Here is an 18,921-nt window from a genome sequence, read left to right on the forward strand (position 1 = left end):
TCAAGAGCATTGAATTCTAGATGAGAGAGTTTCGACATAATGAAAATTTGTTACCTGATTCTTCCTAAAAATTTGATTAGAGTCTCGTGCTGATAACATGTTGTAAAATAAATAAAAGATATATTAAATATAAAATAAAGATGTATAAATATAAGACTCTAGCATTAAAATAATTAGCTTAATAATAATTTGTATATATATAATAATATTATATACTGTAATGTGTATATATATCTAAAGATAGAAAGGAGTATAAAAAGTAAAAAAAGAGAGAATTGCATAAATATATATATAAAAATAGAAAGAAGTATTAAAAGTAAAAAGAGAGAGAATTGCATTTGTTTATAATAAGAGAAAGAAAGAGAATATTTTTATTGCTGTGTTATCTCACTTGTGTATCAGATCATGCCTATTTATAGGCGTATAAAAACATTTCATTAATTTTATTTTATTTTAAAAAATTATCCTTCAATATAAGAAAGGTCAGCCGCCCAAACTCATAAATGCGCATTCAATTTGTTTTTATCCTAACAAAACTAAGATTAATAATCTTTTTTAATCTTCTCATAATTAAGATAGAAACCCCTAGCTTAGTTTCTGTCAAATATTTCAAAAGACAATTTACCCCTAACTTTGTGAATGAGAGTTTATTTTGTAAAATAAAAAAAGTAAATATTTAATAATAACAAGAATTAGTAGTTAGTAATAAGGAGTAGCCTTCAGTAATTGAAGATTGAAGTTTGGGTTGAAAGCCCTAATCAATCATCGAGAAAGGTCCTCCGTTCTCTTCTTTACTAAAACCACTGAATCAGTGAATCGTCGAATGGATAAAGGAAAGGGAGTCATGGGATCCAACGCTCGAAGATGGGCCGTTGACTTCTCCGACAATTCAACCTCTCCTTCCTCTCGCGACGTTCCTGATCCTCCCGGTTTCTCTCGTGCTTCCATCGATCAGGTACTCTTTCTTTCTGTTGACATTAATTTTAAAAATTAAGAACGCAATTTTCTGAGAAAAAAAAAATTTAATTTCGTAGGACGATTCAACCCTCAGTCGCCAGAAGAAGGATGCGGAATCAAACTGGAAAGCACAGGTTCGCCTCATTTTAGCATTTTAATTTTCAATTTAGGGTAATAATTTGGTTGCTAGGAACTTATTTACTTTAACTATTGCTTATACTATGTTATTGGATCTGGATCAACATTCAATTTGAAATAGTATTGCATATTCTAATTGTGGAAGTAGTTTACAATTGAATTACTGTTTAAGAATTTGATAGGCCGTGGAAGTTATAGATCCTTTTAAAAAAAAAAAGTTTTACATTTTGGGGAACATGACAGAAAGCTTGGGAAGTAGCACAAGCCCCTTTCAAGAACTTGCTAATGATGGGGTTTATGATGTGGATGGCTGGAAGTACAGTGCACCTGTTCAGCATTGGTATCACCTTCTCAGCTCTTTGGCAGCCTATCAGTGCCTTGCAAAGCGTTGGCAAGAGTAAGATTCAGATCCTTGAATTGAACCCTGTATGATGTAAAGCATGTGTTGGTTTAGTGCATGCTTTTAGCTGTGACTCTGGTTGCATTTGCACTGTGATGCCAACATGCAATGTTGCACCTGCAATTGTGGTTGTCAACTGCAATTTAAAACCATGGTTGTACGTGATGCCTATCTAACTACAATAACAGAGAACTATTGTAACTACTGACTCTGATTAGAGCATTGTATTAGAATTCCATTATGTGTATTATTCCCCTCCTTCTCTTATGTGGATTGATAATTTTCACCAGTAATGATAGGGTATATCAGTATCATTTTTATAATGCATTGTTCCGTTTGTGTGCTGTATCCTTTTGTTTCACTTTCCTAATTCTTATGCATGTTGCTAATTATTAGCAGTAAATATGCATATTGTTTTCGCTTAAAGGATTATCTTTTCATCATATCATTTGATGATGGAAATGTTTGCAAGGAATAAATTTAACCAACCATAGTCCATAGTAATTTATATCTGAAACTAGTAGACTGAGTTGTAGTTGGAAATGCATTTGCTGAATATTTGACCCTATAGATCCTGTTCCCTTTCTCTGGTGATTTGATATTTTGTTGTTGCCTTCGTGATTGATTTAGTCTTCTCTTATCTGGTCTTTCCTCAAACTTAACCAGTCATGGTCTAATGTAAAAGCCCTTATTAGAAGCCATTTTCTTCTCGAATTGATGATAATTCTCTTAATTTTTTTTTCTTCTCATTACATTTCCATAATATTTTCTATTTTCAGATTAGTGAGATTGATTTGTATTATGTTTTTGTTTCCATCTACTGTAAACTTATTTTTGTTAGAATTGTTAATATTTCGTTCTATTTTGTGCAGTTTTTGAGCCTTACAAAGACAGTAGAGTGGAGCTTCTTGGACCTAAGTTGTTATTCATAGCCCTTAATTTGGGTGGCTTGGCACTAGGTGTTTGGAAGGTTTGTACTTTAAAAGATCTTGTAATTTATACTTTAGAAGTTTACAATTCATATGTGAATGTTTCATACTGCAGCTCAATGCATTGGGGCTTCTTCCTACGCACACATCAGACTGGGTCTCATCCTTACCTCCTGCTCAGGTTGGATTCATATCTTCAATAATGTAACTGCATCTTATATTTGGTCTGGGTTATGTGTTGAGCCATCTTAAAACGATAGCCTAAAAAGATAGGCATGTTATCTTTCTCTGTTCAAGGTTTAATTATAGAAACTGATTCATTTCCTTGGACCCATTCTATTGTGTTTGTTAGCGTGCTGGTAATGGATTTTGCTAAATTATAAATTTGCTGGTTCCTTCATTCTTCTCTTCTCTTCTCTTCTCACATGCTTCTTGATTCTACAAATTAAGTCAGTTTTCCTTTTATAGGCTGAAACTGTTACCAGGATTAACTAAGTTATGCTTGGAAGTCTTTCTGTGGTGTCGATATTAGCATCATCATTATACAAAAACTGTAGATTGGATTTAAAAAAACAAAAGATGAAACGAATCAGATTCTATGATGAAAGGGTTGTTGCGAATCACAATGCCATTAGGTTCTACATGCTCTTTTAAGTTCACTTTGTAAAACTGGATATTGATATTTTTTCAATTTAAAATGTGATTATTGATGTTGAAAATAGATCTATTGATGAATGATACTCCTGATTCCAATCTTTTGGGATTTAAGGACCTGGTGATTTAGTTGCGCCATGTTCATCGTTGTGATGTTATTCTATGTATTCAGTATTCTTTGTTCTGTGTGCCTATTATAACCTTGCTTTTGCTTATCTACAGGAAGTGGAGTATTCAGGTGGCGGTCTTAATTTGAGTTGATGAGAAATCTCTTGTTCATCCTAGTGTGTTTTGGATGAAATTTAAATAGAGAAGGACGAGGCTTGCTTTGTTATTTCCGATAAATGTAACATACTCTTGGAATCACCTGGATTGGCCAAGGTTTGTAGGAGGCTATAGTAGTCTGAATAATTAAGAAAAAAATGTTTCTCTTTTATCTTTTTTTGGATAAACTTCTATTTTTGCCTAGGATTCCAATATTTACATGTCAATTTTCTCTCGTTTTCATTTTAATTTAGATATTATGAAGCATTGTAGTAATTGACTTGGTTTATAAGCTTTGAGTACATTCATGGACATGGATCCTCAGATGCTAAAAATCTCATATGACCTTGCGGGTAGTTTAAAAAATTAAAACATGACAAGCTCGTGAGATTTTCCCGTGAGGTTGCATTTCTTATACTGAATGTTATAAAAGAGCTAATATGATTATAATATCTCCTCTCTCGTTTACATAAGCTTGAGGAGACAATCACCTAGTATCGGATCCAAAATCCAAAGTGCTTATCTCATTTGTTTATATTTTTAAATTAACGAAAATAACTATCAAGTTGTCAATATTGCATCTGAATATTATTATTACTTTTATTCCATTTGCTGATTATGTAGTTCCTAAATTTGATATTGATTATTATTATGTTTAGAAGTATATATTGATATGAGATATTTTTTAATAAAATAATGATCGGCTTAAAGTCAAATTGGGTAAGCTAATAAGAAAAAAAAAATATCATCAATATTCAAATATCTCATCTCTTGTCCAAAAAAAAACGTCTCATCAATACCTCTAAAGAATATCATTAAAAAAAAACCTCTAAAGAAAAAGCCTATTGAGATTATGACAAAAAAAAAGCCTATTGAGAAAAAAATTTATTCTAAATAGAAAAGAGAATACATGAGCTCCTATTGATTAAAAGGTTAATAGTGAAATTAATTCTTGAAATATGGGATTTTTTTAGATTTGTCTTTAAAAAATATTTTTCAATTAAATTGATCTTTTAAAATTTACGAAATAATTATATTTGTCTTTCAGTGACTTCATTAATAATTTTTGTCAAGAATTAATGACGTAAAATATTAACTGATAACATATATAATACCTAATGTCCAATTAAACGTTGAACAAATCTGTTTCTGAAAACCTATCAATTTAGTTGTTAGGTCATTGCAAATATAGTTTATGTAATTGAAAAAAAAGACTAAATAAATTTTTATGAATATATCTAGTCAATATCCAATTAGACATGTCAGTATTATATATGTTGTCAAGTAACGATTCATATCATCAATTGGTGACAAAATTTAAAGTCACCGAAGGATAAATATGATTAATTCATAATCTTTGAAAAATCAATTTGATTGAAAAAATATTTTAGAGATGAATTTGAAGAATCTCTAATCTTTTAAAAACTAATTTGACCATTAACTCATTGCTAAATGAACAGAAAAAGTATCCCATGATAACCATCTACCTAATAGCACTTACTTCTCATGTGTGAAACTGTGAATTACTGTCTTATTTCATATCACACCATTATGGAATAGCAGTGTATCATACTTGTATATTAACCACAAAACCAAGTGGATCCCATAGTCATATCAAGTCATGAGGAGGTCTTGGATGCAATCAAAGTTCTTTCAAAAGCAATTAGAGGCTCGGCCAACAAAGTCTCTTGGCCAACAAAAACAAGTGCTATATATCTTAATATACTGATATCTCAATTTTATTTCTTCTTCACATCAAATCACACTCTTATTCTAGACCTGCTACTCTTTTCCTTAAACTTCATTCCATTCATGATTAAATCTGTTTGTTTTTTTTTTTTTAATCCCATCCCTTTTTACAAGGTCATTGAGGTTTGAATACAACACATCTCATCTTATGACTCAGAATATCAGTTCTATCATTTATGGACAAGTAGCAAGAGAACATAAGCCAAGTGGGGGTGCCCTAGATAGACAAAACCAGATTACCAAAAAATTGGCTTATTAGTTCAGCAGCACCAAAAACCTCTCAAACATACGGAATGAAACAAAACAAATACATGACTCAAGTACATAATAATCCCCGTGTTCAGAGCTCGGTAAGCATGGTCCCTCACTTCCTGAGGTTTCATCATTTGCCCCCTACAGCTAATTCTCTTTCTACACTGCTTTATTTTCTGTAACACGTAATCTTTCCCAAAAGCAAGTTTTGAGCACAGACAGAACCATCAAAGTATTATTAAATCATAACAATACATAACGGGAGAAAAGATTATAATTCTATCGACATAATTTCAATTTGGCAAGGTCAGTGCCATCCCATTAAAAAACCATAGTGGTATACACAGTAAGCTACACTAACAAATGGAACAGGAAGAAAGGAAATGAACCCCAAAGTAATGGCCAAATGACCTTAAGATCCACAATTCCATGTTACTCTCAGAACTAAACCATCTACAATGTTCAAAATACACACCAATTCAAACATTGCAATCTACTGAGAAATATTACAATAAAACAGAAGTCAGCCCCTGTTGACAGGTTCAAGTGCTTCAACAGTAACCACACTGTTTCCTCTAATTACCTGCATCATCAATTTTAAAAACAAAATCTGGGTTAACTTGTACTCTATTCCCTCTAAAAATGTTCATGTTCCTGGTTGGCAAATTAAATTAAGATAGAAAATGAAATGGAAGACAGAACTCACCACCATCCCTATTTCATTCTTTTCATTGCCATTGACTTCAACAGTGTTGTCAACAACTAAGTTCATAAACTGATCAAAACCCCTGAGGGTACCAACAATCATCCTGTTTGCATTAAGCTTAACTGCAAGCAGATAATAATAAACTATTAATTTTCAGTATTATTGCTTCTCTCCTACAACAGCTAACACTTGTTTTCAAACATAAACAAAAAAAAACCCTAAAAACTACAAGGTTCAAAATTCAAATGTCTATCTCATATGATGTATGCACAGTTCAAATATACAACATTATTAAGGGGTAAAAAAAATCAAACTTCAGAAAATTAAGAAGAAGAGAGAATCCAACTTACTCTGAAGCTTCTTGTCCATGTACCTGCAGCATCGCAAAGAGGGAGAAAGAAAGAAAAATAAATTTAGGTTAAAATTGCTCATTGCATCAGATTCTGAAGAAAATTAAGAAATTGAAAGATGAAATGAAGTGAATATGATTAATAATGCTTACTTCTTCAAATCCGGTGGCTGCCCTGATCTGCTCATGGTGAGGAGTTGAGTAGAGAAGCAACAAAGACGAGAAACAAATTTTGAAGATCTTGCTGCACTCCGAAACCCTAGTGATTGTTTCACCTTTAGTTTTTAGCCACTAAGCCCAATAAAATATAACCCAAGCCCGTTACTAAGGTCCTAAGTTCGAACTTCTCAAATCTTATAAAATATACCAAGTATTAAATATGAATTATTTAGTATTATGTGGTACCTAGTATTAGAAATTATCTAATCCATCAGATTAAAAAAAACTTTTCAAATTACGAAATTTGTTCCAGGTTCAGACCAAAACAAAATTAGGAAATTAGTTGATGAATCGTCGAGCTTTGTTGTAAAATTTACTAGTTTATGGATAATTAATCCATTTTGTTATATTTATGTATGGTTTGCTTATAAAAAGATCTATATGTATTTATTAAAACTTGAAAGAGTTAATTTACTTAATATACATGCATAATTAGTAGTTAATTTCTTTTATAATATTAATATTTAATTTGATAAAAAAATAACATTAATAGAGGTATCTGTGTAAATTTTATTTTCTGATATAACTAATACTTAAAAGAAGTCTATATATAAATGTGTCTTAGTGGTAGAAGAAGGTAAAAGGCCGAAAAAGGTGAAAGTCTATCATAGGTTGATGCTTATTGACAATGTTAACGAGAGTAAATGGTTAGAGTAGTTTTTAAAAGATTATTTGCTTTTTAAATTTTTTTTTTAATTTGTATTTTAAATTAGTTATGTTTGTTTTTCTATCATTTTGTTTATTGATGATGTCAAGATAACTTAATGTGGCATATTAAGTGACACTCCAATATATATTTAGGAGTCTTAATTGACTATTAACATAATAAATTTATGAAATTAGATCAAATCAAAATCTAATTATAAAGAAAACTTAAGGCATTGAAATCCCTAAGTTTAGAGTTGATTTTATCTAATTTTATAAACTAATAATATTAATAGTCAATTAAGACTTCTAAGTATGTATTAGGGTGTTACACTGTCACTTAATGTGTTACATTAACAAATTTTGATACTATTAATAAACAAAATGACAGAATGACTAACATAACTAATTTAAAATTTTTAAAAAATGAATTTAATTAAACAAAATTTTTAAAGACTAATTTAAAAAATAAGTAGTTTTTCAGGAACTAATTTGACCATTTATTCTAACTATGGAGGATAAATTAAAGTTGTCCTTATTCATACTCATTCAACTTTTATACTTTAGCAAATTAAAGTTGAAATTTTGAATTTTTTTTTAATTTGTCTGTATTTATTCAAAAGTTTCTACTAATATTACCTTCTAATTAATATTAATAATGAATTTGATCAATAACTTCCATTAGTATTATATTTAATTAATACATTTAATATTACTATTAAATTATTTTGTAAGAAAAAATATCCTATTATTTCTTTGTCATTAACTATTTTTATTAAAATATTATTTTATTTTGATATATTGTATGTTATAAATCAAATAACTTATATATTATATCTTTTTTTAGATTATTCTTTAATTTTAAAAATTAAATTATATATAAGTTGTGAAGTCAATTAATATTTAATGACATTAAGAAGAATTGTTATAAATATTTGAATTTATTCTAATTTTTTAAAAATGAATATTTAAACTTTGAAGTAAAGCATAGTATGAATGTTGAGTTGAGTTTCTATGAAGTGTGATCTTAAAAATCTAACTTCATTTATTTTACAAAAATTATTACAATATTTTTCTTATAAGGACAAATTTTATAAATTGCTTTCGTAAACCCATTTATATAATGATCTTAGTATCTTACACACACTACAAAATTATCAAATACTTAATAAAATATCACAATCAATTTGCAAATCTAAGAAAAAGTGAAAATGCAATTAGAAAATGTTATACTACTTAAAGAAAACAAAATATAGACTTAGGTATGATACAATATATTCATCAACTTATTTTTTTTCCTCTGTGTAACTATTTATTGTACTTTAAAAAAAATAAATATTATTATGGCCTCTTTTAGTAATATTTTATATTATTAAATATCAACAATATATAAAGATATTGTATTCCGATACATTAATAGTTTAATACAAAGAAGTAAAAAAAATATCAGTAATGATAAATTAAAAGGATAGTGGATTAATCTCCCCTAAGTATCCTAAATGACTTAAAATTTTACATGCGTGTACATGTATCATGTGGTTAATTAACAATTAACTTTACAAGCATGAATCTCTGGTACATGTGCTGTGTGCGTGCTTGAATTTAAAGAGCGCTACTTTTGCATTGATTAAGTCCCTTCTATCCTCATTTTTAGGCTACACCCAAAGCAATACTAACTTTTGTTGATAGCTGCACTGTTAAACAAACCTCTTTCTCTCTTTCTTTCTTCGCTCAAAAATTTGAATAATAAATTAATAATAGCTACTAATAACTTTAAAATTCAGTTTTTTCAATATAAAAGAAACCAATGAGGTAAAACAACTTGTTGCCGATGAGTTACAACTCAAACGGCATATTATTTCCATACTTATTTAAAAAGCCACAAATTTAAATCTCTTTATTATTAATTAAAAAAAAGTGTCACTTTTTTTTTAGAAAGATAAAATTATTGAGTCTTTAATATTTGATAGTCTTTATTAATATTCTATTAAAAATAGAAATAGAAGTAAAAATGTACTCCTATGGACATTTTTTATTTTGTACTAGTAGTAAACTCGTACACTTACACAACTTTAAAATAGATCTTTTTTTTAATTTAAAGAATAATTATAGTATTATTGTAATCAATTTATACTTAGTATGTAATAAATCTAATTAATGTGCAAATAAGCATTGTTTTAATTCATTTTTTTTTTATAAAAATTAGTTAAATCAAATTGGAGATATTTAATCTTTACAATTCAAGGAGAGAAAAAATTCATCTTTTGCATATATACTATTATATTTGAGTAAAATATTTTTCACATAATAAAAACAACAATATAATTAAACTTACTTAAACTATTGTATTTTTTAAAATAACTTTAATCATTTTTACTATTTCAAAGTATTTAAAGAGATTGAAAAAAAAAATATAAAAGTTTTGAAACGGGAAAATAAATTTCTTAATATCTTTACACAATAATTTGACTGTTTCTAAAAATATACATAATTGTTTACATATTATCTTTAACTATTATACATTGTAAGTTGTTTTTTATTAAATTAAATTATAATTATTGTCTTTCATATATTTTAAACTTTTTTTTAAACATGATACGATCAATAAAAGTTAGATATTAAGCACTACATTTATCCATATGCTCATCTAAAATACTATTCAAATATTTTCTAAAAGTAAATTGTAACTCCCGTCTAATTGTCAATAGACTAATATGTTGTGCAACAGGCTTAAACTATATGATCACTTGATATTCTTATAAATAACATCCTGTATAACATGAAAAAAAATTATGTATTCAATATAATGAAACTAACATCCATGCAACGGACTTAAACAAGATTATAAATATAAATAATATAATATTTTTTATTGATTACACAATTTTATATTGATTACATAAAACTCTGAATCTTTTATACATGTAGTATGAATTCTTGAACTACTAATAAAATTTTGTATTTTTTAAAAAAAATTAATAACATTAATATAGTTACACAACATAATTAATACACATTAAAAGAATTCAAAATCTCAAACCATACAAACAACAAATATATTAAGATTTTTATATAAAAAAGCAAAATATAAAAGCTTTGTTTTAATTAGTATATCCAATGATTTGACTTGAAAACAGATTGGAAACATTCCACTTATTAAAATTCACATAAAATATGAAAGCTTTGTTTTAATTAGTATACCCAATAATTTAATCTTTCAAAAATTATTTTCTCTCAGGGGATCTCCCAGCTTTCAGGACAAATTTAATGAATTCTAATGTATTTCAATTCTTAGTATCTATATGTTTTTCTTTTTGGGATGACTTTTTTTTATATAATTAATTAAAATCATCAAATTCTTAAACAGCATACATATTCCATGTTCTGCATCACAGTATAATCTCTAACCACTTTTTAAAACAAAACTATCCAAATCAAAACAAACAAAAATAACAACATAAGTAACAATAAAATCAATAACAAATCAGCTATATTATAAGATTCTACCTATCTCTTCCACTCCATTTGCTTGGATTTCTCTTTCCTTTTTTCATGCATCTCGCCAATATAACACCTCATTCTTCATCTCATCAAAGTTTAAAATCTTATTTTGAAAAATAATGCTATTTCTTGTTCTTGATATAGTCCATATTGTTACAAAAATAGAGACTCTCATACCTTTTTCTCTCTTTGCTATACCCGCCACTGGCCAAATTTCAAAGTATTGTTTAGTTGTTCCTGGTCATATTTAAATTTGTCTCTAAACTCCAATAATGCAGTCCATAAATTCCACGCTAACCTGCAAGAAAAGAAAAAGCGATGCATGTTCTCCATCTCTTCCCTTAGATCATTCGAATTTCTCTCTACTCTCTTTTTTACTAAGTATCCATCCTCAAGCCATTGCATCTTTATTTTGTGTTTGTCTCTCCTTTTTCCATATTTGGCTCCACTATTTTATTTTTCATATCAGCTCCTCAAATTTTATATTTTTCTCCCTAAATATCATGTTATTATTGTTGTTAGGAGACATCCTCCCATAAAATAATTGAAACTACCCGCAAACAATAAAAGTATAGAACCTTTCGAATTTCAACCATCAAGTGTTAGAGAAGAGTCCGTACATCCTCTAGGGGTGAGCTATGTATGGATTCAAGATCTTTGTGCACATAAATCTAGATAATTTTTCTCTTCATTTAATCACATACCAAACTCATTCTAAAGATAGTAATAAGATTAATGGTACTACATATAGAATGAAAATTATACCAAAGAGTTTTTGATTGTCTCCACAAGTAAAACTTGAAAAGAAGTGATTGCCTCCTTTCTTCAAATTTTCACTTGCACCATTTCCATTTCCAACTCCTCTCTTTCCTTCCTTGTCCGAAGCTCCCGTTCTCTCTCCCTCAACGTATCTTGTAAATATTTTGAATATAATTAACATGTCAAAAAAGCTATTCAAAATAAACTGCTGAGTGAACGCTAGGATACAACTAAATCAATAAATCAACACAAATAATAAATGTAGAGAATCAACTACATTATTAAAAAAAAAAAGTCATCTCGGAGATATATCACAAAAGTACTAGAAAAACACATCTATACCGGCCGGTCCTCCCTTTTGGTTTTGTTCTCTCTTTTTGCAGCATGTTCAACAGCTTTTAATTCAGATATATACTTATTGAACAAAATCTTCCTATTCTTGTGTTTCACATATTTATATCTTGGGTCATCTCTTAAAAAACAGATTTTTCTTTCTAACTAAAAATGCTGTAATCACCGCTGCATTGCAACAAAACCTAGGGTTCCTATTTCCTAATCCTCAAAACGGATTATGATTTTGTTTCCAGTTAGGTTTTGGCTTAAACTGCTTCTTTGGACGTGAACTTGTGATTCTAGTGATTTTGCATCTTTACTGAGTAAGTTTACACAAACGAACAACACTCTTCAAAAGAAAGGTAAAAATGGATGAACATAATGTGCACATTCAATAATTCAAAAAAATTACACTTGATACATTGAGACCCAATATTCTTAGTTTTCAGCTTGATATATTGATTAAAAAGATCAAAAGTAGAAGGAAATTTTTCTAATTTAATAGGAACATATAACCTATCATAGCTCCATCACTATCAATATCACAATGGTTCTTCTACCATTGCTATCATCACCATTCACCAATTTCACGATGATGTCTTTTACTGCCACCTTTTCTTAATCATGTAATCTCAATATTAAAATTTAAAACTATATTATAATAGCAATGATATTTATCACTATTAGATTAACAAAGATAAATTTTAATTATATTAAAGACATAAGACTCTATATTCTAAATCAATTATGAAAATAAGAATGAACACTATAAGATAAGCCATATGAACAACTAATCTGAATGACTATAATCATTAATTTGAGTATAGAACCATACAAATAAGAGCAGATTTATTACTGTTATCATGCAAATTTAAATATTCATCAAATAGGGATAGAAATACCAGAGTGTGTAAAAGTAAAAAAATTCATAAATAAACATGAGCATAGAACCATAATAAAAAAGTATAAGTGAAAAATGCAGAGTGTATATTCTTCTGCTATATAAAATGGGAAAATTTTTAAGTGTGCCGTCATACCGGTGTATTAGTGATTTTTAACCGTTAATCTTAATTATAAAAAAATATATAATATATATAATTAAGATCAACGATTAAAAATCACTAATACACCGGTATAACGGTACACTTGAAAATCTTTCTATAAAATGATTCTCACACTAAATGAAATGAAGCAAGAGATGACGACATCAACAACAACATAAACATAAAAGAACAAAACTTGTATTACACGTTTTACATAAAGTGTAATCTTTTTCCCTTTTTTCTTTTTAGTTCATGTCATAGTTGTCGATTTAGTCACTATTTAAAACATGGTATTTTAAGCTTTGACCTGAATCTATAGTTTTGAATGTATAGAAGTAGAAAATTACTGATTTGACATCTATATATTGACAGTTGATTTTTATGTATCTTGTCTAAATCTAACTTCATTTTCTTATGCTTGTTTATTAAAGTTGCCAATAACTTAGTAATTATTGATAACTATTTTTGGTATAGAGAAGAGTGAAAAAGAAAGTGAAAGAGAAAGTGGAGTAAGCCACAAGTAAAATAAGTGCATCACCTACTTCGTTGACTCATATGCACTTATTGACTCACTTACTCTCCTTGACTAAAATTTTTTGATATTTTCTTACACCAATGACATAAACAACAATAAAATTCAGCAAACAATGTACCTAACCAATGACATCAAGTTAACAATTTTTAAATTTAACTTCTATTAGAATCAATGTCGCATCTATAAGAAATAACTAACTATGTCAGCTTTAGGCAAAATAATAATGATGCATAATATCCAACACAAGTTAAGCATAAGATGGTGATGAAAAGCTTACAAAATTAAGTAACATTAATAATTGGGTGAGGCAGAAAAAATTGACTCATTAGAAGATGACATTGTTTTCCACTAATCTACAAATATACTCAGCTGCTCACCTGTCAAAGTCATCTTCCAAAGCCATATTGTATAAAAAAATGTCTGAGTAAAATATATTTATACTCACTTACTTTAGAATTGTCCCACCAAATGGGGATGATTTTGTAAATCAAACAGCACAATATTTTTTAAATCATACTAATACGTATACATCTTTTTTTTTTCTTGTAATATTTTAAGTTCTTGATAAAACATATTAATTTCAACAACAAACAATACTCAGATATAAAGCACAATCACAAAAACTATAAAAATTCAAAGGTTACCTTCTTCTACTTACAAATTACAATGGTTTAACAAAAATTCTTGGTAGCTAGAAACTTTGCCATGGCTTCCATTCTTCCTGTCCAAAAGGAATGAAAAAATACAAAAAAATACCACAAATCTGAACAAACTCAAAGAAAAAAAAACATAAAAGAGATTGTTGCAATAAATAAATTTCTATGTTACAACCCTCTAAAACTGCAAAGATATTTTATACCATTTTCATGGGCTAGCATCAATGTTCACATTACAACTATAACAAAAATTACCACTATTTCCTTAAAATTCACCCGCAATGAATTTTATTGATTTAGGACATACAACTAATATAGTCAAGTGAACCTAAAGGCACAAAAGTCCTCTAAAAGTGCACATTATGAAGATTAAAAGTTTTTACCACATAAACAATGATATAGTGAAAAAGCATAAAAGAAAAAAGAGCACCACATATGTTAATTCTTAGTTCAGTATCTAACCAAAACTAACTAAAAACAAGATTAAATTCCATCAAACTCAGACAACCCAAATCGCTTTGTCTTGTAAATTATAATTGTACTTTTTGTATCATGCTCCTTTTTCCAGCTAGTAAAATTATGCAAACAACACATTTTTCCACAAAAAATACATCAAAAACCATGAATTAGCAAAAATATCATACCTTTTAACTATAAGTTGAAACTCTTGATTATGGCCCAGTTATTGAAATCCCTCACAAGTATCACTAATACTTTTAACAAATATTGATCATCGAAAAATCTATTCACTGAAATTAACCTTTGCCATAGTTGGAGGGGCACAATGAAAAGAATAAACAAAATAACAAAAGTTTGAAAAAAAATCAAGGATCAGAGAAGTAAGAAATCAAATTAAAGTTGAATAACGTATGAAATTGGCGGTATCATAAGCAAGCCAAGATGGGTTCAATTCCTCTACCTTTGTGCCGCACCAAGGTGGGTTTGATTCCTCACTGCAATCACGTCCCGCCCAAGATGGTTCGACTCCTCTCTCCTATCGCGCTGCCCAGATGGATTTCTTTCTCTTTTGTTTAGCGCTGCCAAAGTTAGAGAAGTGAATTGGAGTTGGTTGCGATGGAGTTTGATGGAGGTAGAAGAGAATGTTAAAGAAGCAGGAGATGGTGTTGTAGCTGACTTGTGCAGATTTTTCAGCTGATGAACATATTTATCATTTGAATGGATTGATTTCTCTTGCAGAAATTCAAAATCCGAAGAAGGGTATTTGAATTTTTCAATAAAAAAAATAAAAATAGAAGAAGAAAGAAAGGGTAAGAAAGTAATAGAAATAGAAAAAGGAATAAAGTAAAGAGCAAATTTTTACCAACTCTTTTTGACTATTCTCACTAAATTACTTATTTTTGAATTTTTAAAATAAAATTTACTTTAAAAAAATTAAAATACTAAGAAAATGACATGTCAACACTAACTATTTTAAATTTACTAGTATAAAATATATTTTTTTTTGACTTAGACTAGAAAACTGAAACTTTTTAATTTGCTCGATATGAAAAATAAGTACAATTTATTAATTACTATAATTAGAATCTAAAGACTCATTGAAAGGTGGAGGTGATGGAGAAGCCAGTAACAATCACACCCTTTCATAACCATCGAAAAACCAGCAATAACATTTCAATTCTTTCTAAGAGAAGGAACACCTTAAACCATCATATGTAGTTTTTGTGGCATTCAAATTTTATGATTAGAAATATAATTAATTAATTCGACTTAGTTAGCTAGCTAAAACTCTTTGAAGAAGATAAAAGTTTCTTAGCAAGAATATTTGAAATAAATTATTTTAACCAAATTAATTAAAATTCTATTAATAAATTAAAGTCAATATTGGGAATTATTACAAGTTGTACATTTCAAAATGATATGAACTCTAAAATATTTATAAATGTGAATCATCTTTCATTTGAGTTAACTATATAAACTATTTTGCATATGTGAATTAATATAATTATTCTTACTAACCTAATATCATCATATTTATTAGAATTATTAGTAGTTAGGAGTTAAGTTAGTAATGACTAGTAGGTAAATATTTATGAGGTTAGTTGGTAATATCTCTATAAAAATGGTGACTCTTGTATTATGTAATAACAAACTTTAACACGATAACTTCACATATATTATTATTTTTTTATTCTGCTCTTCTTCCAAAAATTTAACATAGCATCAGAACCATCGTATCCTCCTTAAAAAGGATATGCCATTAGTTTTTCGATACCATGCTTCTTCTTCAAATCCAAATAATCAGTTTTCATTGTTTTCTTCCTCTATAATGGCAAAATCATCTTCTAACGTAACACAAGATCCACTGGCCTTTTCTATATTCATCCTAGTAAAAATCTAACCTCTGTCCTTATCACTCCTGTCCTTACTGGCAGTAACTAGTATTTTTAGTGTCGATCTTTTTTTTATGGCCATCATCTCCAAAAATAAATATGATTTTCTCACTTGCTCTACTCCTTCTTACCTTGTTAATAATATAGGAGCGTTGCAATAACTTGATGTTGTCTTGGCTATTTCATTTTCTCTCTTTCTCTATTACCTAAAATTATTGTCATTGAGAGCTGAAACGTGCCTTCACCTGCCTCTCAAAGTTTGTTGTCACCGTCACTTCTTCTTTTTATCTTCTTCTTTTCTCTTCTCTTCTTTTCTCTTCTCTTCTTCTTCATCTCTATTTTTCTTCTTTCTCTGTCAAGAACCACTTTCTGTTCACATTTTTTCTCCCTCTCTTTATCTATCTCTTCAGCCCACTGCCGGCCATCCTGGTCGTCACGGCATCTCCGACATCCCTTTTCTTCTTCTCTTCTTTTTCTGGTTATCTCACTCCTGTCTCACTCTCAAACACAGAACCAGAGCAATAGACTTGTTCCTCCTTTCCGTCACGACCAGAATCGCCGGCCCGCAATACACATGTCTTCCATCACCGGGCCGGACGTGTCCTCCTCTGCGTCACCACTCACCGCATGCGCTCACGTCTTCCCCTAACCAGAGCATCCTATTCCTCCTTTCTGTATGCTGCACCTTTCTGTTCCTCTGTTTTCCTCTGCGTCTCGCATCACACGCCTCTTCCTCTATTTTACCGCACGCCTCTTCTTCTGCGCTGCATGTCTCTTCCTCAACTATCTCATCGAAACTTATCCATCTAAGTTGGAGATTATTGACATCTTCCATTCACTAGCTTGCAGAGACATATTAGAGTTTGTTAGTAGTTTGTTAGTAGTTAGGAGTTAAGTTAGTAATGACTAGTAGTTAGTAGATAGATATTTATGAGGTTAGTTGATAATATCCCTATAAATAGAATGACTTTTGTATCATGTAACAACAAATTTTAACACAACAATTTTATATGTATTATTATCTTTTTATTCTGTTCTTATACCAGAAATTTTAACAATATTTATGTCAAAAAATAAACAAAAATACTATTTATATTATTTATGTATATATTTATATATGTTGATTCATATATTTTTAATTAGTTAAATAATCTGTCACCAAATAATTAAATTTGCTATAGTAAAATTATCAAACATAATATGGATGTCATAGATCAATAATCAAATTTGTTGACAGTCATATATTAAAAAGTTTTATACAATACTAAATATGTAATTTTATAGACGGTTATTGATCATAAATAATTTTTATATATACATATCATGAGTGAAAAACAAAATACATAAGACAATATTAAATATGTAATTTTATAGACTGTTATTGATCATAAATAATTTATATATATATATATATATATATATCATGAGTGAAAAACAAAATACATAAGACAGTTAAATGCTGCGACTTTGTAGAGCTACTATCTTACTTAGGGATGTTAATGGAGTAGGGCGGGGGCGGGAATGCCTCCTTACTCTCCATTCCCGCCCCTAGATTTACTCCCTGCTTCCGTCTCCGTTTTCCGTCATGAGAGAATATTGCTCTCCATCCCCATTCTTTATAGGGTCCTATTCCTCGCGGGGACCCTATTCCTCATCTATTTGATAGTTCTAACTAATTATTAATTTCTATATGAATAGAGGTGTAAGTATCCATTCTATAAAAAATAATAAGATTTTATACAAAAAGTCTAAACGATAAGATGATGACTTCTTTCGAAATGACACAGTGGAGGGACGCAATGGCGAGTCAGAGGACAGAGAAGTGGACAAGGTGGGAGACGCGACAACAAAGAGGAGAATGGACACGACGACAGAGTTACGGAAAGGAACGCCGCAAATAGAGAGCACGACGCAGTGAGGATCATGGCACAGGAGATGTGACGATACGGTGAGAAAGGAGAGTGGCAAGAGGGTGGCTGCAGAGAGGTTGGATGGAGTATGGATAACGTTAGGAATTTCTGAATTGAAGAAGGGTTATAAAAATGAGGATTAGGAGTTTTGGGTTTATATATATGTATGTCTGTGTGTGAAATGACTAAAAAATATATGAGAAATAAACTGTTAAGAACAATTAAATAAATTTATTAATTTCGGGAATTAGCGGGAATGGGACGAGGATCCGCGCTCGGATTTCCGCGCGTGCCTCGGAGAAATTTTGTCCCCGTCTCCATCTCCACAGAAAAAATTTCCCACAATCGAATCTCTATTCGAGACAATTTTCACAGAAATCTCCGAAGAATTTTGCCATCCTTAATCTCACTGCTTGAATTCACTCAATTTTTTGAGTTAAAATTAAATGAGTTTAACTCTTAGTATTTAGAAAAAATAAAAAATAAAAAATACAAGTTAAAGAGCGTTTTGCTGAAAATAACATTTCACTACATAAATATTTATACAAATGACTTATATATTCTAACCCAA

General features: G+C 29.3%; 2 protein-coding genes across 2 annotated transcripts; one reads left to right on the forward strand and one right to left on the reverse strand.

Annotated features, from left to right (window-relative positions):
- The first annotated feature begins 505 nt into the window (after positions 1-505).
- On the forward strand, positions 506-3,618 carry LOC112697610 (uncharacterized). Its single transcript, XM_025750851.3, has 6 exons — positions 506-955; positions 1,035-1,091; positions 1,339-1,492; positions 2,368-2,465; positions 2,540-2,605; positions 3,301-3,618. The coding sequence occupies exons 1-6, from the start codon at positions 824-826 to the stop codon at positions 3,337-3,339; spliced, it is 546 nt and encodes a 181-aa protein (XP_025606636.1). The 5' UTR covers positions 506-823; the 3' UTR covers positions 3,340-3,618.
- A 2,013-nt stretch (positions 3,619-5,631) lies between these two features.
- LOC112697611 (probable small nuclear ribonucleoprotein G) lies at positions 5,632-6,747 on the reverse strand. Its single transcript, XM_025750852.2, has 4 exons — positions 6,552-6,747; positions 6,400-6,422; positions 6,050-6,171; positions 5,632-5,926 (listed from the first exon to the last, which is right to left on the reverse strand). Exons 1-4 carry the CDS (start codon positions 6,584-6,586, stop codon positions 5,867-5,869), a joined length of 240 nt encoding a protein of 79 aa, XP_025606637.1. The 5' UTR covers positions 6,587-6,747; the 3' UTR covers positions 5,632-5,866.
- Positions 6,748-18,921: the final 12,174 nt, after the last annotated feature.

This window comes from Arachis hypogaea, chromosome 16 (assembly GCF_003086295.3).
Source record: "Arachis hypogaea cultivar Tifrunner chromosome 16, arahy.Tifrunner.gnm2.J5K5, whole genome shotgun sequence".
Classification (NCBI taxonomy): domain Eukaryota; kingdom Viridiplantae; phylum Streptophyta; class Magnoliopsida; order Fabales; family Fabaceae; genus Arachis; species Arachis hypogaea.